The 27,875-nt window shown below is 38.8% G+C and overlaps 1 protein-coding gene across 3 annotated transcripts in view; it reads right to left on the bottom strand.

The window, feature by feature from the left end:
• Positions 1 to 420: 420 nt before the first annotated feature.
• SNCAIP (synuclein alpha interacting protein) overlaps positions 421 to 27,875 on the bottom strand; it is a 91,211-nt gene continuing 63,756 nt past the window's right edge. The window contains exons 7-12 of one of the 3 annotated variants that reach the window (XM_032676250.1): positions 23,540 to 23,665; positions 18,123 to 18,292; positions 11,059 to 11,151; positions 7,556 to 8,618; positions 5,790 to 5,860; positions 421 to 986 (exon numbers count right to left, since the gene is read on the bottom strand). In XM_032676250.1, coding sequence (XP_032532141.1) covers positions 902 to 986; positions 5,790 to 5,860; positions 7,556 to 8,618; positions 11,059 to 11,151; positions 18,123 to 18,292; positions 23,540 to 23,665 — 1,608 coding nt within the window. In that variant the 3' untranslated portion in view covers positions 421 to 901. The remainder of the gene's footprint in view (positions 987 to 5,789; positions 5,861 to 7,555; positions 8,619 to 11,058; positions 11,152 to 18,122; positions 18,293 to 23,539; positions 23,666 to 27,875) is intronic. The other 2 variants (XM_032676251.1, XM_032676252.1) reach the window with 2 other exon arrangements.

Genomic DNA, 27,875 nt, shown 5'->3' with positions numbered 1-27,875 from the left:
GATGCTGTGCCATATGACACATTTGAAGAATCTACTCATAGTTTACTAGAAACAAAATGAAATCATTCATTTTCTCTGAAAAGTTCAAAGAACAGTCAATAAAAGGATCATGACAGCTTTGAGAGAATGTGGACTAGAGTTTCATCAGATTATTCACTCATTTGAACAAAGCTGAGTACACTGCTGGTGTTTTGCAAGTAACAGTATTTGGTAACTTAAAATTGCATTTATACTTTCTTTTTATTTCTACACATTTTAAAGCTGATAAATGACCACTAAAGCAATTCTTGACTCGATTGACTGAACTGAAATACAGGTACTGGACATTCTCTAATTATCAAATGAACACCAAAAAGAAGAATAAAAAACTTAAAGCTCAAAAGAGGAAATGAAGTATGAGAGGTATCTGCACTCATTGTGTCCTATTAGCACCATCTTTATTTCCTTTTTACAAAAAATAGAAATAACAACAGACAAATATACTCAGGAAAAAAAAATCAATGCTTTTGCCTTGGTCTCACTGAGGAGCTGTGCAGGCAGAGTCCTGGCTGAAACTTTGACAGTATATGCCATTGACAAAGGGAAATAAAGATATATGCAATATATCCATGCAAGACACAAAGTACAAAATGTGTTCTGTGGCCCAACAAACATTTTGGAGGTTGCCTGTGTCATAACAATTTTCAAATTACTGTTGCTCACCCATGCCTTTACACAGCACAGCTTACAAACAAGTTACATATACACATATATCATAAAAAAGATTTGTTTATGAACTAACTGCTACAGATTAAGGCATCCTAACAGCTGCTGTTTTGCTGGTGAGGGGTATGTCTCATATTAGTGTTTTAAAAGGCTATATTTCAGGAATTTCAAATGAAGTAAGACATCATCACGTGGTTTACAGGAAGAATTCCTGCAGCTCTGGCTCTTCAGTACTCTTTTGACTGACAGATTTCTGGCTGTTACAGTTGATGTCATCATGCCTGGAAAAAAAAGAAAGTTATTCATGGTAACACTAACAATATAGAGGTATTTGCATTGTGCTTATTTATCCTGTTTTATTCCATTTGCATGTACTGAAGTCTGAATTAATCTTTCTCTCTGAGCTTATTTTTCTAGACATGTACTACACAAAATACTTTTTAATACTGTGTATTTCTACTGAGTTGTAGCTTTCATTCTGAAATCAAACCTGGAAACCATTGGGATGATGAGGAGCTTTTTTAGTCATGGCATTAATTAGTGTGCTGTTGTAATGTCCTGGTAATAATAAACAGAACACCAAAAAATTTCTTGCCCTTTAGTGAAAAGTATCACAGTGACAAACAGATCCACTACAATAAACATTAGACATATCCTATTGGTTTCTGACTCTGCCTGTAATGGAATCAGCTTGTCCCCATTAATAATCATCAGAGAGAAATGAACACTTTCAGAAGGTAATTCATGGTATTTATTCTATGTGTCTGCTTTAGGTAGAAGAGGGAGGCAAACACCACAGCAAAAACGGAAAGCAGTAATTATCTTTCTGACATGGGCCTGTATCTGTTTTAACATTGTAATTTATGTAAAAACTCAATTCTAGTCATTAGGATTTTATTAGACACAGAGTTGAGGATAATTTCTCCATAGTGTGTTTTCATTTCCCCACTAGGTAAACTTAAATTAAAAAAAATAATTTAAAAATCTGTCTATCGTGTATGAGATTCAAATGATAGCTTGCCTATTAGGGTGAAAAAATTAATAACTACATATTTGTAACACTAGTTTTCTTAATTTCCTTTGATATGTCATTGTTCTGAATTCCCAGCATGTTCCCCCTCTCTTCAATTAACCTTCCAACTATTTGAAGTCCACAGCAACTTGCAAATCAGTTAAAAATCTCACTTTTAGTTATACTACTGAACAGCAAAGGAGCAAAACTCCTACAATACAATAATGACTACCTGGTTTGCTGCTGCAAAGGACAGATATTACAGTGAAGGCAAGAGTATATGTACAAAAAAGTTTGTCTTAAACTCACATATTTGTGAGCCTGATTCTTATAAACTGGAATCAATTTATTTCATTCTGCAATCATCACAAAGAACCAAATACCCCCAATAACCTTGTTGTTACTTCAGGATTTAACAGATGTTGACCTTCTCATGGATCACAGTTGTGGGTCTTAGTAAGAGGTAAGAGGCTATCAGGGATCATTTTATTTTAAAATCTCCTTCATTCATCTAAATTACTATTGTCACATACCCAAAGCAAGAGCAAAAGACACAAAATTGAGGCAGACTTTGTAGGAATGGGATTGAGGTAAAAGAGGATCATTTAACTTTTTGCCATATCTACTTTTTGGCACTTAACATGCATTGCTGCTATCAACAATATGTTTAGTGTTACTCACATAGCTTTATTAAAGGCTGCTTTCTAAGGCTAAGATATTTAACTACTGCATGAGCTTAGACTTGCAGTGCTGAAAGTCCCTGTTGGTGAATCCTCCATGTAGAGTCTCACTAGGCACTCTAAAGAACCCAGTTTGTAGCTCTACAGTTGCAATGTGACCTCAAAGAACATCATTTTTAGCTAATGCAGACGTCTCTAGATGACAATACTGTGACCTGGAGAAAATGTATTACCGATTCTACTAATTAGTAACCAAATTCCTAATTAATTTTCTCACATCTTCTGGTGCCTGTATAGCCCCAGAAATACTAAAAATCCCCTCATGCAGCAAGCAGTGATGCATGATCATAGCAGTTCACAACAGAACAAACGTAAATTTTCTGAGACAAGGTTTAAATTACTTTCATATTGATGTTATACTGTACTAGTTTGAATTGCTACTATTTTATGAGACATACTTTTTCTGGAGTATATATTTGAAGTTTTAATTTATCTAGCACTAAGTCTGGCAGTGGGATTAGGTTAGACCCACTTAACCGTTTTAGAAACATGCCCAGTTTACTATCTGACAGAAATCTGACAGTGGATTCTGCTGATTGCCCCAATGTATGAAGCAATTTTTGCTGTTGATAGTTGTAGCAAATACAGGAGTTTGTATTGATATGGTGAGTTAGTGCTTACTTTAACGTAAAGCAGGTCTCAGATAATTTAAAGTGTGGGAAAGAGCTGTTCATTGGCATACATGTAAGATGGAAAAAAACCTACAGCTATTTGCTTGGAATTGTAATTTGCCAAAAACTAGCTAATCCTTCCAAAAGGGGAAAAATTATCCCAAACCATCCTGTACATCTGAAATTTCCTTCAAGGCTTTCAGAAAAATAGGGTGTATAAAATTTAAAAAGGCCATTAAAAATTCTAGCACAGTCCTCTGCTATTAATCTGTGACCAATTTGAAAAAACAAACTACAGAGCCTTGATGTATTTGGGTATTTTGAATGAAAATTAAAAAACCAACCAACCAAACAAAAAAGACCAAAAAAAAAATGAAATAGAAGCTGAAGAAAAAGAAAACAGGAAACTGGTGGAGAGGAATTTCATCTCTCTGAAGGCAGATTTTGTATAATGACTTCATATTTCAGAAGATGATAATAAAATCCCCTATATAAGGGGCTAGAGTTAAAATGGGTTTGCAACTGTGTCCAGCAATGTAATTCCCCAACATAACAATCTTCAAAGGTTTAAAACACCGAAGATTATACTCTTTTCCAGAAAGGTGCTTTTTTCAAAATAGTTCTGAAACAGTATTACATAGTCTCTCCAGGCCACCCAGGGGAAAATCAGATAATGATTGTAGTCCACACCATGGATGTTCTATTATTTAAATTTCACAGCTACTGGGCATCATGCAGTGGACTAACAACAGGCACCCATTTTTCCCATTCAAAAATCACAGGAGATACTAAAAGGTCACAAGGCTGGCTTAGAAGCTCTGACAGCCTTTGGGTCTGTGTTCTGATTTCTGAAAAGCACAACAAAACTTCCATTCTTGGAGATGGATTTTTGGAGATCTCATGCCACAGACTCTGGCACACAATTTGCCCACTTCTGTCCTAATTTGTGAGTACCATAACAGTCTCTTCAAACTGTGCCCCTCATGCACTCTGCTCCTTGTTTCCTGCTCTCTGGTTCTCCATGTGTCCACTACCATGGGGGCAACTTCAGGACATGGTGCCTGGACCATTAGTGCCTGGAGGTGTAATCAGGAGCTCAGGCCCAGCCATCACCCTCCCAGCAGGTGACTTCACATCTCTGCAGTGGCAGCCAGACCTTCCCTATCTCTCACTGTTTCTGGGAAATACCATGTTGTCAGAGATTTCTCACACAAGAACAGTTACACAAGGCAATGCCAAATTACAACAAATGGCTACATCTGGGAGACAGCTCCAACATAAGGATGAGCTTAATGGTTTTGTATTCCTCTATGGCCTGGAGAGGCAGCTGGATGTTTTGACTGGAGGTTGACCACTGATGCTCCCTCAAACTACTGCTGTGAAGTTTTGTGCACAGGAGTTTCCCCTCTTTGTTTTCTGGAGAGAATGAAACCTCTTGGAAATCTTATAGTTCTGTTTCTGGTTTCACATATGCTGTGCCAATGATTTCAGAACAAAACTCCCATTTCCATTACAGAAATTCAGTTTTCAAGTATGGGAAGGTCCTGGCAATAGCAAATAAGTGAACAAAAAAATAAATGTATTAGATATAGAAAATACTAATCTGAAAGTAATTTAGGCTCCTGAACTGCAGAATAACTAACGTCAGATTAACTTTACATCTCAGTTTAACAGAAAAAGAAAAAGGAATTTGTGAGTGTTAAGAGTTGAGTAAAAATGGCAGACAATTTTTAGAAAGTATTTGCTTACAAAATAAACATTGGTCATCGAGTCCAACTCCTGGCCCTGCACAGGACTATCCCCAAGAGTCACACCATGTGCCCGAGAGCACTGTCCAAATACTTTTTGAACTCTGTCAGCCTGTTCCAGTGTCCAACCACTCTCCAACCCAAACCTCCCCAGACGCAACTTCAGGCCATTCCCTTGGGTCCTGTCACTGCTCACCACAGAGAAGAGATCAGTCCCTGCCCCTCCTCTTCTCCTCACAAGGAAGTTGTAGACTGCAATGAGGTCTCCCTTCAGTCTGCTCCAGGCTGAACAGACTAAGCGACCTCAGCAGCTCCTCATATGGCTTCCCCTCAAGGCCCTTCATCCTTTTTGCTGCCCTCATTTAGACACTCTCTAATGGCTTAAATGTTCTTTTCCCAACATGTCTTTATGGACATTGGGGGACTGATCTTTACTTGCCCCAAAATAAGGAGTTTGAACACAGTCATAGTTAATCAGATTTTTACAAAACAGATTTAAGTTCAAAACCTAAGGGAGAGTAAGAAAAATGCAAAAATAAAAGACCACTACTTGAAGCACTACTACTTAAAGTAGAGCATTCTGCCTCATGTTCTCTGTACTCTATTTAGAGATGAACTGTGGTCTTTTTTGCTCTCCTCATGAGAGGAAATTTAATTTCCATTCTCATCTGGTTCTTGACTTTCATTCAACAGAGGCAGAATACTCAGCCAAAGTCTGCTATACACCCTGCTGGATTTATGAGTATGAATACTTTCTGTACTTGCTTGGAACTGAATCCTGTAGCCAGTTCAATGGTGACATCAGCAGAAATCCATCATAAATTTCTGCTTTTCTAGGAATTTAAATGTTCATCTACTTCCCTTTTTGTGAATCAATAGATTCCAGTATTTCAGTTACAAATAACATTAGCAAACACAATTTGAGAAAACAAAGCAACAGAGATGCTAAACATTAGCATGCATAAGCACATACCAAGCATAGTTAGACAGAAGTTCTTCATTCAACGTGCTAGAGGAAAGACTGGTGTAGCTGAGGAAAGGATCCTAAGGAAGTACAACATCATATCAGTTAAAAGCATGCACTGTGCTCACCACATGCATAACATGGAAATCTACCAAAACATGCAGTCAGACAGCCACAGTAATGTTTCAACAGATTTCTTTTTATGCCTGAATCTGTTACCTCTTTGAGATGTGTGCTGTGGTCCTTTGGGTTGGTATGAAAAGTTATTCTTTCCACAGTTTTGATGTTGACAAGAGTGACATGCAAACATGGCCTTTTCACAGACGTTTTACAGTGCAAGCATCAATCCTGTTAGAATTACCACACACAATTCTTCAAATTTCTTAGGGAACTACAAATCTGACTACTGTGACCTTACAATCTATCAGAACATCTTTGAAGATAGACTGTCTTTTCGTTTGTCACTATGAAATCTGAATCACTCACTTGAAAAAAGAAGCCACTGTGTTATATAAATACTTCCATATTAAACTGGCTGTTCAAGTACATGGTTCAGGTCTTCAAAGACTCAGACCAGTAGTTCATATTGTGATTCTCAGTAAACTTTAAGAAATGCAGTCCCACTTCAATTTAGCCTGCTTCCTCTCCTTTGAATTTTTAATTTAATTTCATTTAATTTCATTTAATTTCATTTTACAGTATGCTATACACTACCGTTCTAGCAGCACCCACTAAAATGGACTGCTCACTGTTTCCAAATTCTCTCTTTCCACTGTTTCTTTTCCATACCCATTTTGCCTCCTCTTTGCCTAAGATTTTCCTGTGTTTTTCTCCTATTACCTTGTCATACTTTTTACAGTATATAATTCACCAATTCTTCTCCTCCTGCTATTGGCCTGCTTTAAGTTTTTTTTTTCATCTTGAATTTATTTTTCCACCTCATGTCTTTCCATCCACCCCTTCCCTCCCAGTGTGACTTCCACAGAGAATAAAATCATCTACCATTCCCTCTCAACTGTATTTTATCTCCAGATGCTCATACTGCTCTCCACTCTACAAACACACTGCGCCCACAGTATTTCCTCCGTCTCTTTCATTCAATACCTCTTTCTCTTGAAAGATACATTTGTTCAAAGTATTTTCTCCTTCCTTTAAACAAGAGGGACCCTCCTCTTTCTGTTGGGATCCCAGAAAGAACATTGTGTTGACTGCAAAGAGGGGATGATCTGGATCCAGTACATTTTGCTACAGACCAACCATATGCTCTGACACAAGAAGACTCTGCTATGAGGAGAAGGTGGGCAAATAACACTGTAACTCACACAGAAGCCAGAAGGACCATTTCTGCAATTTTTCCTGGTTGTATTTCTCATCAAGTCTTGGCTATAGGACAGGCCAGGGCTAGTCCTTCAGTTATTTACTCCTCAGATATCCCATGGTTTCAAGAGTGACATTCTCATTGTAAGTTTTGTCACTCGGTGCAATATCAAACATCATTTCCATGTGAATCACATTTCAGTAGAAAGCTTTAAACACAGAATATGTGAACCACATGCTCTAAAGTACAGACTGCACAGTCTTGTACAGACAAGCAACACCTGCCACTCCTTAGAAAAGCCTTCCAAAATTAAAAGGGATTTACACAGGTCAAATACAATAAAGTATTTGTGTGCATCCTTTTGCTGTAGAAAGGCAAGAGGAAGAAGCTGTCAAATTTATTCATTACTTAAAGAGACTAGAAAAAAAAAGGCCCTTCCTTCTTTCAGTGCACTCACAGGCTTGTTTCTTCCTTTTGAGAGAACTGCTGGATTTCCCTTGCTGTCTGTTGTCTTCCTTCCGGATGAGGTAAAAGGCAGCGTCGATGAGGTTTTGACCTGGTTTGCTGTTTGACAGTTGTTATTGTTATTTTGGTTGCCACTCAGTGTCTCCATTATGGACCGAAAGGTTCCAAAAGGCCTTTTCAGCTGATCCCCTACATGCTCCCCAGAGCTGGGTGGAGCCCGCATGAGTCCTTTGCTCTGGTCTTTCTCCTTTTCCTCATTTAGTTCTGACTCTGCTAGCTCTACCTGCACCACAGGCTCCTCAAAAGTTACACGAAGTTTCAAATTTTGAGACGTTCTGCGCTTTGAAGATGGAGACTTGAGAGCACTCTTAGGGCTTGTGGCAACCTTTTGAGCAGTGGCACTATCCGAGCTGGACGGAGAGTTGTCTCCACAAAACTGGTTCTGAGGTACCGTACCAGACTGATACGGGGCTTCGTTATCAGGATCACTGCTCTCTGAAGTAGGGGAAGGACTGTGGCCATCCACAGACTTAGAGACCCTGATACCAAAGGGGAAGCGGCGTCCTGCCACAGAAGTGTGTTTCTTAAGCATCAGGTTCAAACTCTCTGTGCTCTCAACACTCTCCACTATAGGTTGAGGTCTTGGTTTGTCAGTTCTTTTCACAGGGGTGTTCTTGTGGTCCTCAAAATTAGGTGAATCTGTATCAGACTCGCTGAGAGACCGCTGCATCAGTTGCCTCAGTCGGGCTAACTTCAACTCTCTTTTCTCTGGCAAAATCTTCTTCACGTTCTTGGAGGATGCATGAGCATCCTGAAATTCCAAAGTCAGCTTTTCCTGCATACAGACATTTTCAGATATTTCCTTCCCCAACAACTGACGCAAGATTTTATCTGAGTCCTCATCTTTTATCTTGGCTCGAGTGCGACTAGAAGTTCCCAAGCTGCCAAGAATCTGAATCCCATCTTGGGTGTTCAATTTACTTTTTGGTGGAGACAATTCATCTGCTTCAGATGGTTTCCACTGGGGTTTGCCAGAAGCAGGAGATGATGGCAAGCTTAAAGAAAAAAAAGAAGAAACACCACAGTGAAATTAATGCATATTTAAAATGTGAAATTGCCATTTCCCGCGTATTTGTCTGTCTCAGCTTCTTGTTACGTATCCTCTTCATTGTTACTCACATGGAATTTATTACTATGATGCCACAGCGAAGATTACATAAAGAAGGATGTAACCCTGTTTCCACTCCTATTCAGGATCTGAGGACCTTCACTTTCTCTTACAAAGAAAACTCCTTATAAACAAAACTTAGAATTTAAGTTTAAACACCAAATATGACTTTATGAGGAAAACTCTAGAGAAACTACTGTTTCCTATTTATGGGAATTGTTTCATACTTTGTCATGTTTTAAAAGGCAAAGAAACCTGCACAAGGTCAAATGCCTCCTTCTCCAAGTCACATCATAATACAAAAGTAGCTTATTCTAAGTACTGTGAAAGGACCAGCTCTCTTTATCGCAATGATTTCATATATCTACACTTCATCTGGTACTAATAGCCGTATAAGACCTCATAAAAAGTCAGGGCCATTTGCACTCAAAACCTTTTCAGATATGAAATACTGAAAAGTAAGAGAAAGGTGACAAGAATGTATTTCAACACTATTAGAATAATAAATTAAATTTAGAACACCAAATGTTTTATAGCAAGGAAACAGCAATTTGACATAAGCCCAGTTTGCAAAGAATGTAAATTACAGAGACCTTTTCTTTCCCTGTGACATATGCTAGAGCTCATAATACTTATATACATTCTTATTTTAAACCAATTTTCCACTATGCAAGGACAAGATGACAAAATTAAAGTTAGTGTGAGGCAGGCAAGCAGCTTCTGCTCTGCTGAGTCCATATTCTCACAGTGTAAAAAATTCACATGCCTGTACTACCCACTTCATTTTCAATTCCCTTTGTGCTTTTTTCCTATGCTAACCAAAACAGACACTAAAGAATACGCATTTGTCTATAGTAGACATTCCCAGCAAAAGGGATAGGTTCTTTCAGATCTACTAATGACTCCTTGGATGATGATGATATCCACAAGCGAGTTCTAACTGGAAGGAAAAATAGTAGCCTACCATGAAATAAAATAAATAGAGTACAATTTTCAGACTTGCTCACTTAACTAAAATAATATTGAAACCTATCCTTTTACAGAAATAGTGAATGCTGAGAGATCTGCTCTCACCTTATCTTACCTGACATTGAAAGTAAAACAGTCCTGGTGTTCAGCAGTACTCAGATGTGAGACCACTTGGAAAGACCAGCCAGCAAAAATCACAGAAACCAAATGAGCTGGAAGACAACATTTGGTCCCATTGTACCTACTGAGCTGGCAGACAGGGAAGACAAAGATTCCTAAAAAAAGGACAAAAAAACCCTCTTTCCAGTGTGGTTTTCTACTTCAGCAGGAGTTTGGAGTTTACAGTCCTTTCCTAGCTGAAGTTCCTTTACACAAATGGATCTGCAACCCCAATGTCTTTGTTATCTACTATTGTAACTATCTGCACTTGCCTGAAACAATGACACATGAAATCCAGGGACGTGAAGCATTTGTACAGAAAAATGCTTGAGATTCTGTGAGAATCAAAAAAAAGCAGTCACTGTTCCTCTGAGTTCATACTTGATAACCCAAAGCCGTGATCATCAATGCCTGCAGAAGCTTTTATGCTGGCTACTTAAACACAGATGTAGCTTCCTAACAACTCCGAAACAAGGAGAACCACTGTGTATGTCTTCCAGAGAGGAAAATGTATTAGAAGGTAATGATAAACTGAGTTCTCTTTGCATGTGAGTTACTTCTTTTCAAAGTAATCTTCAGATTGCTGTGAGTGAGAAGCTGGGCTTGCTTGACTTCCATGCATCACACTGTCAGAGATCCAGTCCTCAGTCTTCACCTTCCTCTTCTTTAATGTTTGAAAAGTCATTTGAGTTTCTTTCTCCAATTTCTGACATGATACATAAACAATACATAAAATTTCTAGAGTTTTCACTTTTTATTCAAGCTACTGCAGGTAAAAGATTTAATGAGCGTAAGGAGCCTTATTAATCTGAAAGCAGGATTTGTTAGTAACTGGCTTTATAACTTACTGCTAGCAGTAATGTACAGTGGATCAACACGAGGTCAAACTTTACAACTTTCCTACAGATTTCTAGGATCCTCTGCTGTTCATCTAATTCAAAATATAGTATATTTCACTGTAAAACTGGTTTTCACTCTTAGGAAACAGGGACTATTTAGTATATACTCAAAAATTCCAATATTTATCAACATTACACACTGCCAAATTCCAGAAGCTCAGCTTTGAGCCCACAAGGTAAAACCCCCACATTTTCTTTACAGAACACATTTACTATTTAGCCACATCACAGCTTCTCCTGATAACAGATATACCAGGAAAATGTGCAAATCCGGACTGCAGCACAATTCCCCCACCTCACCTTGGGGATGTGGGCAGTGACTTGCCCTCCAACCGCTGGGCTTCTAAAAGCTGCTGGAGTTGGTTCTGTAATGTCACACGTTCCACCGTCTGCCTGCAAGAAAATTTAAGACCGTTTACCTCAAATTGTAAAACTGTCTGCATTAGTAATCTGTGGGGTAACAGATACTATCCTTTCAACTCTGTATTAAAGGAAGAAGTCCTCTTCATCTGTACTTTATGCAGTAAGTAAATAGAGAACTCATAAATAAGAAAATACAGAGTTTGTACTTTTTTCTGAATCTCTGTTGGCATTTTATAATCACTGCATAAGAACAGCTGAGAATCTCACTTGTCAGATTATTTGTTATACTTCATATAAGAAAAAGTGTGTGATCATAAGCAGCAGAGAATTGGAACTGAGTGACTCACAGATACAAAGATCTGGCAGAGCAAACTTAGGGCCCTTTAGTTCTTACTTGTTTGTAGAAAGGAATAGAAAATGGACACATTTAACAGTCACTTCCCATGTTTGGTGGATGACTTTTATTCAGCTAAGCAATAGCTGAGACAACTGTTCTCTCCTCTTCTCTCTGCAAATGAACTCAGAGAGGAGCCTTTGCCCACTGGAAAGGACTGGTCCAATCTTCAGCTGCAGGATGGAGTTAGGTATGACCTCTGTGCCACATCTGCTTGCTGACCAACCTTACTGAAGGTCCTACTTGTGCTCTGTATCCATCTTATAGCACCCAGTAGTGCTATACCTAATGCCGTTTATCACTTTCAGTGTGGTGTTGTGATTGTTTTGTAAATAGCTTTAGAAACCAACACTCAAAAAAATGGTAATAGTACCTAAAAATTGTTAGTAATATGAAAGTGATGTCCATTCTAGAAACAACATTTAACATTTATCATGTGGAATCACTATATCTCTTGTCCTGCAATATACTTATTTCCATAGGAAGGACTCAGTTGAACAATATAACCTACAAACCCTCAAGTAGTTTTACAAGAATGATAGAATAGAACAATTTGGCACAAAAAGGTCTTCTCCCTTTCCCTGCTCCCACACAATTCAGACTTTCCATTCTAACATCAAAACACCTCTTCAGCTTGTTGACGACCACAGACAACATTCAATCTTGTTTAGTGACCTGTAATTTCCAGTGCTTCTAAACACTGCACAGACAGAATTATTGGTAACTACTGGAAAACAAAAGACTTAGAGCTTTTTATTACTGTACATATGCTATCAAACAGAATTGGTATATTGTGTTTTATTCCCTGGTCCTGATGAAATGACCATGGGAAAATGACTTTTTATCTGCTTCTCCCAGGCTTTGCTTCTTTTGCTGTAAAAGTAATATGTTTTTAGGACTTTTATTCTTGTTGGATCTGCAGAACTAAGACAGTTCTCAAACAGTGAGCTGGACACCTTCCTAGCTTGCATGCCATCAGCAGAAGATTTAGTGGAGTTCCAAATGAAGCCTTTATAACTGGCAATGTCAAAGCCAGAAAGAATCCAGATGACTTTTTAAACTAAAGGTTGTACTTGCAGGGCTGGCAGAAAACAAATGTTTTACTTTTAATATATCAAAGTGGATTTGAAAAGTGCTACAGAAATAAAGGTGTGACCTTGACATACTGCCTTGCCATCGCATTTTACAATACAGCCATGCTTTATGTAGATCCTTTCTTCCTTTAATTTTCCATCTTCCTTCTTCTAGCCTACACACTTCCTTAGACTATTATAAGATTACTCCTACCATCTGTCAACATTGGCTTATATTGTGGATCCCAAGATACTCTCTTTTAAGAACCAGGGAAATTTTCATTCAAAATTAGATTGTGATGCAATTTCTCTGTTTTTTTTTGTCTTTTATCTTTCTTTTAATTTCTTTTTTAAAATACCTAAATAATGCAGCTAACAGTTTTTAATGTTTTCAGCTTTAGTGGAAATTTCTGATATGTCTTCTTCTGAGATAATATTCTCATTCCACTTAAACATTTCAATTTTAAAAGAATTGGAAGTCTCCTCCATTTTCACAGTTCTAGTTAGTGTATAACTCACAGAAACTAACACATCTTGCCAGCACTATCCCTAAGATATATAACATACACATATATATCTAAGACAATATTGGAAACAAGGGATCACAGCTTCTTGTAATAGCAACACTGCAAAGTATTAAAACCAGACTGATTTAGGAGATAAGATCACAGTAGCTTCTGGGCTAAGAGAGTCTACTTACTTTATTATACTTAATGGACAAATTCTGGGTCTTACCTCAGACAATGTTCCCACTGAGTAATATGTAAGGACTCCTCTGCGTCTACTTAGACAGCTGTGGACCCCAACTACCTCCTAATGAAATCAGGGAGCTCAGTAACTCAGCAGGGAATAGGCTGAGGCACTGGGCACTACTGAAGTATCTTTCATAATATGTTTTCTTATTTCTCCATTTTTTTCAAATAAAACAAGAATGGCCACTATACAAAGTAGAAAATAGAATGGCTTAACTAAGTTAGAAAAAGATGAACATTGTAAAGTTTACCTTGAGTTTCCTACCACGCGTCTATATAATACACAATACCACAAAAAACTCCCCATACCAGCCAAAAACCCAGCAACTTGCACACATTTCACCATAGCAGTACACACACAAAAAAAAAATTAGCTATTTTTACAGCTATTCCTGTGAGGTTCCAGGAAAATCATGGAATTCTTTTACAGAACATAGAAAAGTGATAGTAACAGAAGATATTAAATTATTTTCTCAACTTCATTTTTTGACTCCTGGTTTGTTTTGATCTTTGCCTTGCCAGAGATTTTGTCTTGATAGCATATCAAGAATTTGTAAGTGTCTCATTGTTAAACTGATATATACATCCAGGTCCATAAATGTGGGACAGTGAAACCATTTCAGAATGCAGGTCCATCAGCAAGTAGCATTGTAAAATAAGTCTATGGAAGCATTCATTTTATGTCATTAATTTTGACATGGTCTCTTCAGATCAGGAAAACCCAAACAGTAGAAGTCATACTGTAGGCAGGAATTTTCCACACTTGCAACTAAGGATTTTTTAGGTAGATAAAATCAGTGAATTTTGTTTAGTTCAGAAAGTTGTACTGGATTGACCAAACTTCTGCAATTATGAAGAGATGTAAAGCAAAGCTTGCATTTTGAAGACAGTAACAGCAAGATTTTGTGGGCCACATTCCTTTCTACCTATGGAAAGATTTGCTTAGTTCTTTCCCTCTGTTGGGAAAAATCCTCAGTTAATCCTCTTGTGAAGATCTGATGGAACATCAGTACTAACTGCTTATTTCCTTCTTTCTTTTTTTTTTTAATTAAAAAATAAAACTAAAAAAAAAGGCTTTTCTCTCTGAACGGATACTCAGACCCAGCTCAGAACATTTTGTTATACTCCTCTGTATTTGTCAGCTGATCTGCTTTGGTTCAAAGAGCTGAAAGATGTGAAGACTCTGGAAAAATGTGATTTTATTGTTTTTGTTTTGTGCCTTTCTTTCAGGAATGGCTTCAAATAGTGTGATGGATTGGAATAACTTCTCTCCAGAACTGCTCTGTGTTGCCTTCATGATTGGAAAAGCTCATAAAAAGAGAATGAAAGATGGTACATCCTTCTTTGGGTTAAGACCTTTGAAGATAGGTGTTTGTCTAAGTTTCTTTGCTGCTTTTCTTCTTGCACGATATCAACCATTCCAGTCTTCCTGTGGTTGGAGACATTCTGTTATCTGAGAGAGACTCTTATGCCTTATTAACAACCCACTCAGAATCATGAAATCACAGAATCACAGAATATGCCACGTTGAAAGGGACCCACAAGGAGCATCGAGTCCAATTCCTAGACCTGCACAGGACCATCCCCAAGAGTCACACCATGTGCCCAAGAGTATCATCTAAATGCTTTTTGAACTATGTCAGGCTTGATGCTGTGACCACTTCCCTGGGGAGCCTGTTCCAGTGCCCAACCATCCTCTGGGTGGGGAACCTCTTTTTAATATCCAACCTAAACCTATCCTGGCACAACTTTATGCAGTTCCCTCGGGTCCTGTCACTGATCACTACAGAGAAGAGATCAGTGCCTGTCCCTCCTGTCCCCTTACAAGGAAGTGGTAAACTGAATGAGATCTCCCCTCAGTCTCCTCCAGGCTGAACAGACCAAGCGACCTCAGACCTCAGCAGCTCCTCCTACAGCTTCCCCTCAAGGTCCTTCAGCATCTTGCATGATCAGCTCATGTTTACAGCAGCTGAGGAAAGGCTAGAAAGCACATAAGGGCTTTCAGTGTTGATACTGATTGCTCAGGTAATCCATCATGATACAATCATATCTCTTTTGTCTCTAGAACAGTGTTCATTGACACTTGCAAAAGTAGTGGAGAAAATACAAGAAAGCTAGTTCAGCTGCCCAAGTTGTAGCTATTCCTACATAACAACCATTTGAACTGACTTAGACTGTAAACTGGACTTCTATCTGTTGCCATCTGATGTTTTCAGGATCTTCAGTGGTGCTGCAGCCAATGGATTCTCATGCTATGCTAGAGGTCCCTTTGAGAAGCTGCTGCAGACAGGTACTTCATACCATCCTTGGATTTTTAAGAAGAATGAGCATTGCAAACAGGGCAAGAGTCTTTTTCCATCATCCTCTCTGCCTCCTGAGCATGAGCCTCTGAACATGGTCCATTGCTTCTATCAAAACCACTCACAGCCTGGGGCCTGCAGCCCAAATAGCCATGCAGAAGCTGCTCTTTCAAGCAGAAAACAGAATATTTCACTGCCTCAGTAAACTGCAACAAGGTTGCACAAGAGACTTACATCTCTCTGTAGAAGAGGAAGAAAAGGCTGCTGCTGCACTTACTGAAACTAATCTGAATCCTGAAAAATAGACTGATGAAGGGAAGCAGATTTAATTCCAGCTGAAACAAGCAAAGAAACACATCAGGGATCAAATAAGAATCATTTAAATTACTTCCTATGGACATAATCTATGAGATGACAGTGGGGAGACCTGGAAAAGTGTTAATACTTTTGTCATAAAAGTCACAACTAGACTATTCCTGTCGGGGTGAGCAGCCTGCTGACTGACATAAGAAGTCTTTCTCTTGTATAAGAGAAGTAACACTTATATCAAGTACTGGGTGAGGACTGAAGAGAACTGAAACATGGAGACTCTGTGGTTGCCATTTCTACCTCCTCGTGTGTGTTTCTTTTTTTTTTCTACTGAACAATGGGGAAAATAAATTTCATTATACATTGTGTCAGATGCAAATGCAGCCTACTTAGGAAATGCCCTAGATTCTATTTTTTTTTCCTTTATGTCAGCTGATTTTATTTTTCAGCAAATGAACCAAATCACAGGTACTTTAAAATACCCAGGGAACAGTGTCAGACTGTGAAATTATGAAAATTGAAAATTATAATAATTCTCAGTTTACTGTTTGTATTTTTGACAGTATCAATGTTAAAGAAGAATGAAGATATCACAAAGAGAAAACATCAATGTAAAGACACGGAGATCATTTGCCAGCTAGTGTCATGGGCAAAAGAGACTTGACTTGGGGAATTTAACTTAATTCATTGTCAATTAGCATAAATATTTCATTATTGCTTCAGGTTTGCGGAAACAAAAAAGGACAGACATTTAAAACATCTATCCTCCCCTTTTGCAAGCTCAAATTTATCTGCACTGCTAGATTCAACTCTCCCCAGTTCTCAGGCTTTACTCCAGACACCTCTCTTCCCCTCTTGTCACTGCTGCAGGTTACACCCAGTCTCTTCAGTGAGCCAACATGCAGCACAGGTCAGGGTTCATGTGTAGCAGTTTTTCACTGCTGCTCCCTTTTTCTCCACTTTCCCCTGTGCTCTAGTGTGGGTCTTTCACAGGCTGCAGTCCATTCAGGAAATCACCAGTGTGGACTTATCCATGGGCTGTAGTCCTTTCGAGGGATGTCCCTGTTCTACCATGGTACTCTATGGGCCACAGTCCCTTTGGGGATATGCCTTCTCCAACATAGTGTGCCTCCAGCTCCTCTGACCTTGCTGTCCCCTCTGTTTGTCATTATTCTGTTCTCTTCTCTTCTCTCTGGCATTTTCTGCCCTTTCTTAAATATATTTTCACAGAGGTGCTTCAAGACTGATCTATAGTTGTAGCTGTGTCCTGAAGTGGACCTGTTGCAGAGAGTTGTGTCCAGCAAAGAGTAACCCCTCATCTGTTCTCACTGAGGCCACTCTACAGCTTCCCTACTAGCAGAGTATTATAATTTATACCCAGTAAAATTAGCTACATGCCGCTTGCATAAAATGATAGGGTCTTCTCTAAACATGGGATTATCAGAAGTCAGTTTCATGGACTGTGATAGCTGACAAGGTCTTGATCACATATCTAAATTGGAACAATGTTACATCAGTGTTGATGGTTTCTAAGAGTCTTATGAGCCTACTGACATGGTAAGTCATAGTAACTGCATCTACAACTAAAGAAAGCAATTGCAAAAATTTGTGTTTTGAAATAACAGGTTCTTTAAAGAATGTTTAATAAAAATCATACTAAAATATTAAAACCAGTTCATATGAAGGACAAACAGAACAGAGGATATTTCCTCAGTAGCCATTGTGGGCTTTGGTGACCTTCCAAGTCTGAAAAAACCCCTCCAACTACTATTTCTACTATTCCTCCCAACATCAACACCCAGCACTGTAAGTGGGAAGACCCACTCACTGTATACAAAAGCATGCTATATGAACAGAAACCATGACCAGTAATGATGTGATCCCAAGGTATGCAAAGGGAAAGGAACTGGATTGTTTCATATATACCTTTTTCATTTCCCGCTCCTTTCATCTATGTTCACAGCAAACTGCCACAAAGAAAACAGCTGAAAAATTGAGCTGCTAAAGGTGAAAGGGCAAATACTTGAGAGTAGGAAAGAGCAGAGAAATAAAGTAGAAATATGACTTGAAAATGTCATATATATGAAGCAGAAAACAGACACTGCAAATAAATTGAATATGAAGCAGGGTATTGTTTTAAGATCAATCACTCTGCTAACAATGAAACACTTACTCCTTCAGCTGCTTAGTTAGCTTGACAACCTGAGAGGCCAATGACATACAGGTCTCCACAACTACTAAGTAGCGGGAACACATGGTATGCCCCTGTCGCTCAGCGCTTTGTGAGGGTTTCTCTCCCACGTGGTTTTGCATGGTGACATTTGCTCCATATTCAACCAATGTCTGTAAAAACATAAAAGGGAACAGTGACATCTCTAAGTATAAGTCTCTGCTGTGACTTCTAATCATCACAAGAATGGCTGGATGCAAAACACTCCTGAATAAAATGCCTGAAAATGTTAGTCTGAGCTAGTAATTTTTAAAATTCAGTCACTGACAAGTCTGTATGCAGCTTGAACTCAAACCACATACCACTAAAATCTACCCCTTAGTGCAACAATAACATAGAAGAGCAAGCTGTGGTTCAGAAGAGCTATAAAAATATCATATTATTTCTTCCTCTCCCCTTGTACTTTACTCAATTAATTTGTTTTCTGCTCATTTGTTTACGCAGCATAATACCACTTGTAGCATTCATAAAGTGAGTGGGATCATCAAATGAAAACAGAGGACTTTCATTAGGTCACCTATTAATTCTCTCCTGCACCACAGTAATAATGCATTACAGAAAATGGTGGTAACTTTACACATAGCAGACCTAGAAAAGAAGACACAGGCAAGTGCAATTCAAAGGACATCAGTTCTAGATAACATCAGGGTCCAGAGCAGTGTGCCAGTCAGTTTATAGTGGGTGGTGATGAGTGTAATGGCTTACCAGGTCTAGTAGCTGTTCTTGGGATCTCCACACCCTTAGAATCTTTTGGGAATGTCACTGCTACAGTATTTGCTGACTCCTTTTGTGGTTTACCTCTCAGTTTCTTACCACAGCAGAATCCCTACATTTAAAACACTCAGTAGAGCAGTCTCAGTGTCCTGATTCCTTAGCTAAGTGATGTTTGGATATGAAAGACAGGGTAGATACTTTAGGTCAGACAGGCACAAATTTCTTACTGCAGAAAAAGATCTGCACAATGATTTTATCAATCTGGTGGGAGTTTTGGTTTCTTAATGACGAAAGAAGTCTCACTGCTTTGCACTTGCTTGGCTAATCCCTATTTTCTCTTGAAGACATACTGAAATATGGGTCAGTTTTTAGTCCGTAAGAAAAATTATGCCTTATATTCTGATGTACATCCCTGTGTTACTCACAGTACCATCAGAGAAGATTAGCTTGTTGCTGGAGAACCATCCGGGTTGTGAGCATGACATTTGAGTTACTTTGAGACTTGAATACAGAGCATTCTAAGAGCATAAGAAGTTCTGTCAGGTTGACTCAAGACACATAATAACTGAAGCAAGAATTGAGGCCAAGTCTTCACTCTTTATAATCTGTTTGTGATAATCAGTGTTACACAGTATTTGGATTACTGAAGAACACAGAATAGGACCTAAATGTTCTCAGCAATGATCTGACACACATTGATCACAGAACTCAGGAAAATTTCTGAGCAACATCATAATACACCCCAAAACTACAGCTTATTAACATTATACATACACATGCAGAAGAGTTGAGCTCTTGCTTGAGTTATCCAAGCAGAGCTGGTAAGCCACTGATGATTAGAGTGACCTTCTGACCACAAACAGCAGGCACAGAGATCTGAGAAAGAAGAATGCTGGTCTGCCTGGTCTGCTAAAACCACACAGAAAGGAAAGTTATGAACACTCTTGCACTGTATCTCATGGGTTTAATTTATCAAGAAAGAAAATAAGGGAGGGAGAGTTATGACCTTGCAGAAAGTAATCTTATAGTTAGGAATATGATAGCAGTGTCATTTGCTCATAAACACGGTGAATGAGAGCTCCAGGGAATCACTGAAAGACTGTGACTCTCCATTTTTATGCTGCTGCTTATAATTTCCTTGTCTCTTCATTGACTTCTTTCTTCTTACCAGATTATTCACTGTACATTGTTTTAAATTAAAGTATAAGCTTATTGAGCAGAGGGCTTATTTTGTTTCACAGCACAACAAAATATCAACTACACTTAAGACTGTGAGGTGTTAGTGAAGTGACATTACTAACATTGTGTATTTTTATCATCATTAAATATTTTCATGACTTATTTCTCATGGCTTCAACACAAAGCACTTGCTGATTTGTATATTTATCTAAAATATAATAATCCTAAGAATTCTAAGGCATTTATTAAGGTTCATTCCTCACAGGAAAAAAAAGGGTTAGTCCGTTTTTGGTTTATTTTTATTCATGAGAACAGCCTGTAGATGTCACCACTCTGTTCAAAATCATCTACACTCACTTCTTTTTCAAATGCATTGTACATCTCAGTGAGGCACTGTTGAGATAGCAACCCTAAACACACACTGCATAGCAACTCTAAGTACACCCTCTACCACAATGGTGCTCCCTGATAGTAAATCATAAACATTTCTTCTATCCATTTTTTTCCTATCTGATCACAGTCATTGTCTACAGTACAATAATAAAACCACTAGATGCAGAATGGATGTGATGATTTGTTTACGTTATTCTCATACAAGTTTCTACAATGTCTATTCCTCTCACCTTAAAAAAAAAAAAAAAGACACACTCCCTTAATGAGAAAATGCAGAGATGGTCATGTCCTCCAAATCTATTTCATTGTCTTCTTTTCAAGTCTATTCATTCAGCTCAGCTATGACATGTTTTTCTTTTTTATTATGTGAGACTCTCAAACTGGCTTTTATGGAGTTATGTCTTCTCTGTGTCCAGATCTATAAATAGATTGCTATAATAATAATAATAATAATCAGCTCTGCAGCTTATTACAGACTAGTGTTATTTCTTTTAGGGTTGGACTAATACAAATCTTCTGTACTTGCAGTGGCCTAAAATGTTATGTGGATCAGTTCATATGTGGTAACAGGACTAGTATGTTTACTGATATATATCTGAGTCTTTTGATTCTGAGAATTACTGCTCCTTTTTAGACACGTCCTCCTCCCTAATGTGGGAGAGAACTTTAATTTTTATTTCTTGCCTTTCTGCCAAGTGGTTATTTACTCTTTTATCTGTTCTTCTCCAGTGAGTAATTTGTTTATCAAATACCTTTCTGCAATTTCCTGGAATAATTTTATTATTATTTCTTCTCCAAATAGTTTTCACCTAAAGTGGCTACAACACAAACATGGAAATGTACTCCTGTGACTAGTGGCTCTAGCAAATCTGATGGACAGGGAGTATGTCTGCAATTCAATACAAAGTTAAGTTGCTTCAGCTTCAACCATTTACCAGCAGTCCTGATCAGCAAGGGAGGTCCCTATGACTGGAAGTTGCCAAATGTGGCACCCATCTATAAGAAGGGTGGGAAACAGGATCCAGGGAACCATAGGCCTGTCAGCGCAACCTCAGTGCCAAGGAAGTTCACGGAGTAGATTGTCTTGACTGTCATCATGCAACAAGTACGGGACAACCAGGGGATCTTGCCCAGTCAATATGAGCTTATGAAAGCAGGTCCTACTTGACAGACCTGATCTTCTGTGACAAAGGGATGAGTAAAAGGTTGTGCATGACATCTACCCAGACTTTAGTAAAACATTTGACACTGTTTTCCAGAGCATTCTCCTGGAGAAACTGGCTTCCCATGGTATGAGTGGGTGTACTGTTCACGGGGTGAAAAACTGGCTGGATGGCAGAGCCCTGAGCACGGTGGTGAATGGAGTTACCACCAGTTACCAGCTGGTGGCTGGTCACTAGTGGGGCTCCTCAGGGCTCAGTATTGGGGCCAGTCCTGTTTCATATAACTGACAACATGGACAAGGAGATCGAGTGCACCTTCAGTAACCTCACAGATGACACCAGGTTGAGTGGGAGTGTTGATCTTCTTGAGGGCAGGAAGGTTCTGCAGAGGAATCTGGACAGGTTGGATTGAAGGGATGAGGCCAGTTGTATGAGATTCAACAAGGCCAAATGTCAGGTCCTTCACTTGGGCCCCAACAACCCCATGCAGTGCGACAGGATTGGAGAGGAGTGTCTGGAAAGCTGCCTAGGGTGCTGGTTGACAGCTGTCTGAACATCAGCCAGCACTATGCCCAGGTGGCCAAGAAGGCCAACGGTATTCTGGCTTGTATGAGCAATACTGTGGCCAGCAGGACTGGGGAAGTGACAGTCCCTTTGTACTGGGCACTAGTGAGGCTGTACCTTAAATCCTGTGTTCAGTTTTGGGCCCTTCACTACAAGAAAGACATCGAGGTGCTGGAGCGAGTCCAGAGAAGGGGAACAGAGCCGTGGAAGCCTCATGAGGAGCATCAGAGGGAGCTGAGACTGTTTAGCCTGGAGAAAAGGAGACTGAGGAGAGACCTATCACTCTTCACAACTATCTGAAAGGCAGCTGTTGTGAGATGGGGGTTGGCCTCTTTTCCCAGGTAACAAGTAACAGGACAAGAGGAAATTGCCACAAGTTGCACCAGGGGAGGTTTAGATTAGATACTAGGGGGAAAAAAATCACAAAAAGGGTTGTTAAGCATTGGAACAGACTGCTCAGGGAAGTGGTGGAGCCACCATCCCTAGAAATGTTCCAAAACTGTGTGGATATGGCACTTGAACACATGGTTTAATGGTGAACATGGTGGTGGTGCCAGTTTGAAGGTTGGACTTGAGGATCTTAAAGGTCTTTTCCAACCTTAATGATTTTCTGCTTCTATGATTCTATGACCTAGCCATCCAGTTAAACCCTATGACTATTTTTGGTATGTCTGCATTGAACATGGGTACTGGACAGAGGTATCCAAACTGGTTTATTCAGATCTGGCTCCCAGAAGTATTGTAGATGTGTAAGCCTTTTCAGCCAGATAAATTACCATTTTTAGCACCTCTATGAAACAGAACTATATTGCTTTCAGTGGCCAAGATGATTCCCTGAGAATTAGTCAGAAATTAGCATCACTCTACATTGTTTAGCACAGATTCATCCAAAGATGACAAATCTGAAAAGGATGGCTTACTCAAGGTGTAAATCCTTCAACAAACTTATTTGTTACACTTCTCCTAAGCTGGAGAGCTACAACTACTCAATGAGAAAAGAAACAGAAGGAAAATATCAGAACAGTAAGAACAGTACACACACCTGCACTGTCTGCCCTTTTGTAACACAAAAACATACACACTAGATGCTTATGTATAAATAATATAATCATGCTTTCATCTTGCAATACAACATTTATTTTAGACTTGCAACAGCATAATTGAAAATAGAATAAAAAACTTGGAGCATTTCAGTATTCCAGGCTGACTCCTACTGGTCTAAAATTCATCCTTCTAGTACATTTTAACATACCAATAATTATTCCCACTTAGATCTCCCATAATAAGTTTTGGTTGCTGTCATTCAAGCTTGATGTTTAGAGGTGTCTGATATAACTATCACTCTACCTGTATGCATCCTAGATAGCCATGTTGAGCAGCTATGTGAACAGCAGTATTTCCATCCTGGTCAACTTCATCCAGTGAAATCCCTTGTTCTTGCATAAACTGAAGAAGCCATAGAAGGATTTTCTCCTAGGGGAAGGAGGAAAGAAATGTCACAAAAGATAAGAAATAACAGAAAGCTAAATTATATACTAGAGGAATACTGCTATTGCCATCTGTTACTATTACTATCCATTAATTCCTTGTTTTCAGTGTCTCTTAACTTTGTAGGACTTAGCGCATCATGGGTCTCTAGTTTGGGGGTTTTTTGTTGGTGGGTTCTTTTCCCCAAAGGAAATAAGCTGAAATACTTTATTTTATAAAAAGATATAATAGGAAAAATATGAGTGCTGTAACACATTCTGAGAAATTGTACACAAAGAGCATGCCTGCCTCTGAAATATGGGGCAGAACAACCCACATATCAATCTGAAAATCAGTTTGTGAAATTTGGTCAAAGTTCACAAGCCTCTTTGGAAAATTAAAACAGCAGTATGCTTAGATCACAGAGCTGAGCAGTTGGATTCTTCAAATCTCTAGCCGCTTCGCAGCTCTGGGTGGTTGTGCTAGAGGAGAAGCAACACAACTAAACACAGGAAATCTTGCTACCTAAGATCTCAGTGTATTGACTAATGGGTCATTTGTATGTCCTGCATGTTGGGAAAGATGGGGAGACTTGGACTCTAAAAACTTGCAAGTGAAAGTCTGGAAGTCAAAACTGAGGTACGAACTTAATTTTGTACAAATGTCACTATTTCTGTGTGTGTATATAGTTGTAGTACACATTTATCTGGATATCCTTTTCTAACAATGGATAGCTCATAAAAGTGCACAAAGCTTATTTCATATCTTATTTTCCCCAGCAGGTTTATTTGGAAAAAATTTCTTCTCTCTAGGAACTTTCCATGCCTCTCCAGATTAAATTTCATTTTGCCTTACCGAATATGAATCATATTGAAAATCTAGAATAAATCTATAGATTATATAGAAAAGTGAGATCCATTAAAGGATAGCTGACTACAGCTTTATTCCCAGTTTTTGCACCTGAATAGCTGAAAGAACAAATTACCTCCTAGCTTGAAATTCTTTTCTGTAAACATGTATTTTTTAGTATCTTCCATTTATATCAGTCGTGTAATACTGACACAAGCTGTAGATCAAAAGGGCTGTGTGGATTGTAGTGTTGTTGAGGCAAGTGCAGACTTAACCTGCAGCACCTCAGTAGCTTCAGTGACGCATAAGTACATAACCACCCACAGTTAGATATGTGGGTCTATAAAAGCAAAGTGTATCTAAATAAAACAGTATTGGAAGCATGTAGAGGACTCTGAGTAGGAAAGAGGTACAAAAGAAAAAGAATAAAAACGAGGAAAGAAAATTCTAGAAAGGCTGGGTATAAAACAATTTTTTTTGTATAAAACTACCATATCGTCTGTACGTACGACTACCTGTGCATCAAGAGACCACAGGCACAAAGTCACAGTCCTACTCGAACTGATTGTGTTTCTCTCAAATGAGTACATTTCTTAGCAAATTTATCCTTGACCAAAAAAACCCCAAGCAAACAAATATTTTTTTCACATACAACTAGGGAAAATGAAAACATCATACATAAAAATATACCACATATCACTATACTAACACTCAGGCTGCAAGAAAAGTGTTCCCCGGAGAAGGTTCAGAGTCATCAATGCAATTTATTCAGGCAAAATGAAGGATAACAAGGAAATTGTTGAGATGAAGACAATGGAAAATAATAACTTTTTTGTTATTTTACAACAGCAATTGACAAATACTAATGAATTATTCAGTATACCTGGTATTTTTAATTCCTACTATGATCTTATGTTGTAGCAGTCACTAACATCCCTCTGGCATATTCTAGACCTACAATAATTCAAACATGCCTGTAAAAAGATCCTGGGAAAATTTGGGACAGGTTTCAGCAACTGGTTTTTGGAGAAGAAAGTACAACTAACAAAGACCATTTAAATCATTACATGGTCAACAAAGGCAAGGATTAGCGTGGTGAAGAGAACTGACTCTACAGCTACCCTAGCCCCATCACTTGATATTAATTAAATAAGCTGTCCTTCCAGTACCCGTTCACAGCAGAAGAGTGGGAGTCAGTGAAAACAACATATTACCCCTGGAAAAATGACATTAGACAGGCAGGCAAACATCCTGAGGTGTAAAATAAGGTATTTTTTTAGGCATCTGTGTATCTGAATGTCATATACTGCTTTCCACTGTGCTCTCCAGCACTGTATTAGCATCAACTTGTGCATGAGATCCCTTCTAGGTCCTCAGTCATGCTTTAGGTTGTTTCCCCAGTGTCCCCCTAGATTCTCTGGAGCTCAGAAGCCACAAAACTCTGGCATTTTCCACCCTCCACCTCTTACCTTTGCAGTTCATACTACCACAACACCCCTGTTGGAAAGAAACTGGAGCCTGTGAAACCCTTAGAACTAGGACAGTAGGTACCTAGGACTGCACCACCATCTTCCTGTGACATGGTGATTGTGCCAGGCACGTCGTACGCTGTGTACCCATGACTTATGCCCAGCATGAAGAGGCCTGTCAACAATCATGGTTTCTTCTTGCATAATCTCATGCTTAAAGAAACCCTTGCTAAGAGGTGTGCTGACTAGGCTACACGTTGACTTTAAGCTTTTGTGCTCTTCCGTCAGATTGACTTATGTAGTCCCTCTCTCACTGGAAAAATATAAGACTGCTGACATGTCTTTGGAGTCAGGCCATGACACCAAAACCATGTGGTCTGATGACCTTTAACACAGGAGCTTTGCTATCAACTCCGCTTTGCTGCCCATTCTAAATCATAATTGTTGAAGAAAATATAGTGTGCCTAAAATGCCTGGGGAAACAATGGATGGACTGACTCTTTTAAAAATGATTCAATAGCAGGTCTTCCTTGTAAAGCTATTATTGTTGTAACTCTGCCAAGACCAGTGTTTACATGGATTATCTCCTGTGTAAGTAATGGTAAAATAAATTAAAGCTTCAAGGATAGTGCCAACTAAGCATTTAAATTTCTCAAAGTTTTTTTCTTCTTAACACAGTTGGTTAATATAGTCTGGCATTCCTTCAGCTCCAACATTCCCTCATGTTTGCAGATTGTTTACGGAATATGAAAAAAAAGATAACTGACATTACATGTGAACTTTTTTTGGCATTCAGCTAACTAAAAATTTGGCAGCAATTTATATATCACCTTTTCAAATTTCATTGGTGGTTGACTGTAGCTGGTGTTTCTCAACCAGCAGAGCTTCCGTTCTGCTTTGAAAAGAATCTAGATAAAGTGTGTCAGATCTGTTTCTGGCAGTAGACAGCATAGCTCACTGAAAAAACCCAAAGCTTCAATGGATTTAGTTTATATAAATATCTTTAGAGATGAAGATAAAATTAGGCTAATCAAGTGAAGATATGGATTTAAGTTCACATGCAACTTTCTCTTTCGAACTTTTTCTTCCCAGTAGCAAGCACGCTTTTCTTGAATCAGTTCTGATCTGGCTCACAGCTTCCCTATATTCAGTGCTGCGTTTACAGGCCAAACTTGGAAAGCAGGACACCATCAATTTGTATATCTGGCAGGGTCCTAACTTGCACCAGTAACATCTGCATAGTAGGTGAGCGGAGAAAAGGCAAAGGAAGTCTTTGCATAGCATGAAAACAAGGGAGTCTGTGTGCTTATGGAAACAGCAGGAGAAAGGGTAGACTTCCAGCTCCATAGCCTTACAAACCTGCTTCTTTCTTTCCCCTACAGTAAATTCGTGTTTGGAGAGTAGCAGTTAACAGCAGAAATAGCCACAATAATTGTATGGCATTGAATAAGACAATCACACTTGCACAGGAAAGAATGATTTTCTTAGCAGTTATATTTTGCTTGTTCTCTCTCAATAAGATTAAAACACATTAGCACAAAACCAGTGGGATTTGGTGTCCCTGCCCATGGCAGGAGTGTTGGAACCAGATGATTTTTAAGGTTCCCACTATTCCATGATTCTGTGATTTATCTTTAATGTCTGTTGAAGAAAGTCTGGGACAAAGTTGTCCATCTGTCAAAGACATTAAAGAAGAATAATCAATCATTATTCCTTGCACAGTAGATCCTGGAGAAGGTCCTTTGAAGAGGGGTTATTGCATGGTCTACTTAGGAAAAAACAGACTTTGTGGGAAGAGAATGTAGTATAATTAAGTGACATATATGTTCCTCCAGACGTTAGCAAAGCACTAGAATGCTGTACTTCAGTGGTTTCCTTTTTATTATATTTATAGATAA

The sequence above is a fragment of the Chiroxiphia lanceolata genome, chromosome Z, assembly GCF_009829145.1.
Source record: "Chiroxiphia lanceolata isolate bChiLan1 chromosome Z, bChiLan1.pri, whole genome shotgun sequence".
Lineage (NCBI taxonomy): Eukaryota > Metazoa > Chordata > Aves > Passeriformes > Pipridae > Chiroxiphia > Chiroxiphia lanceolata.
Note: the sequence above shows the minus strand (reverse complement) of the source record. Positions and strands in the feature narration are given on the sequence as shown.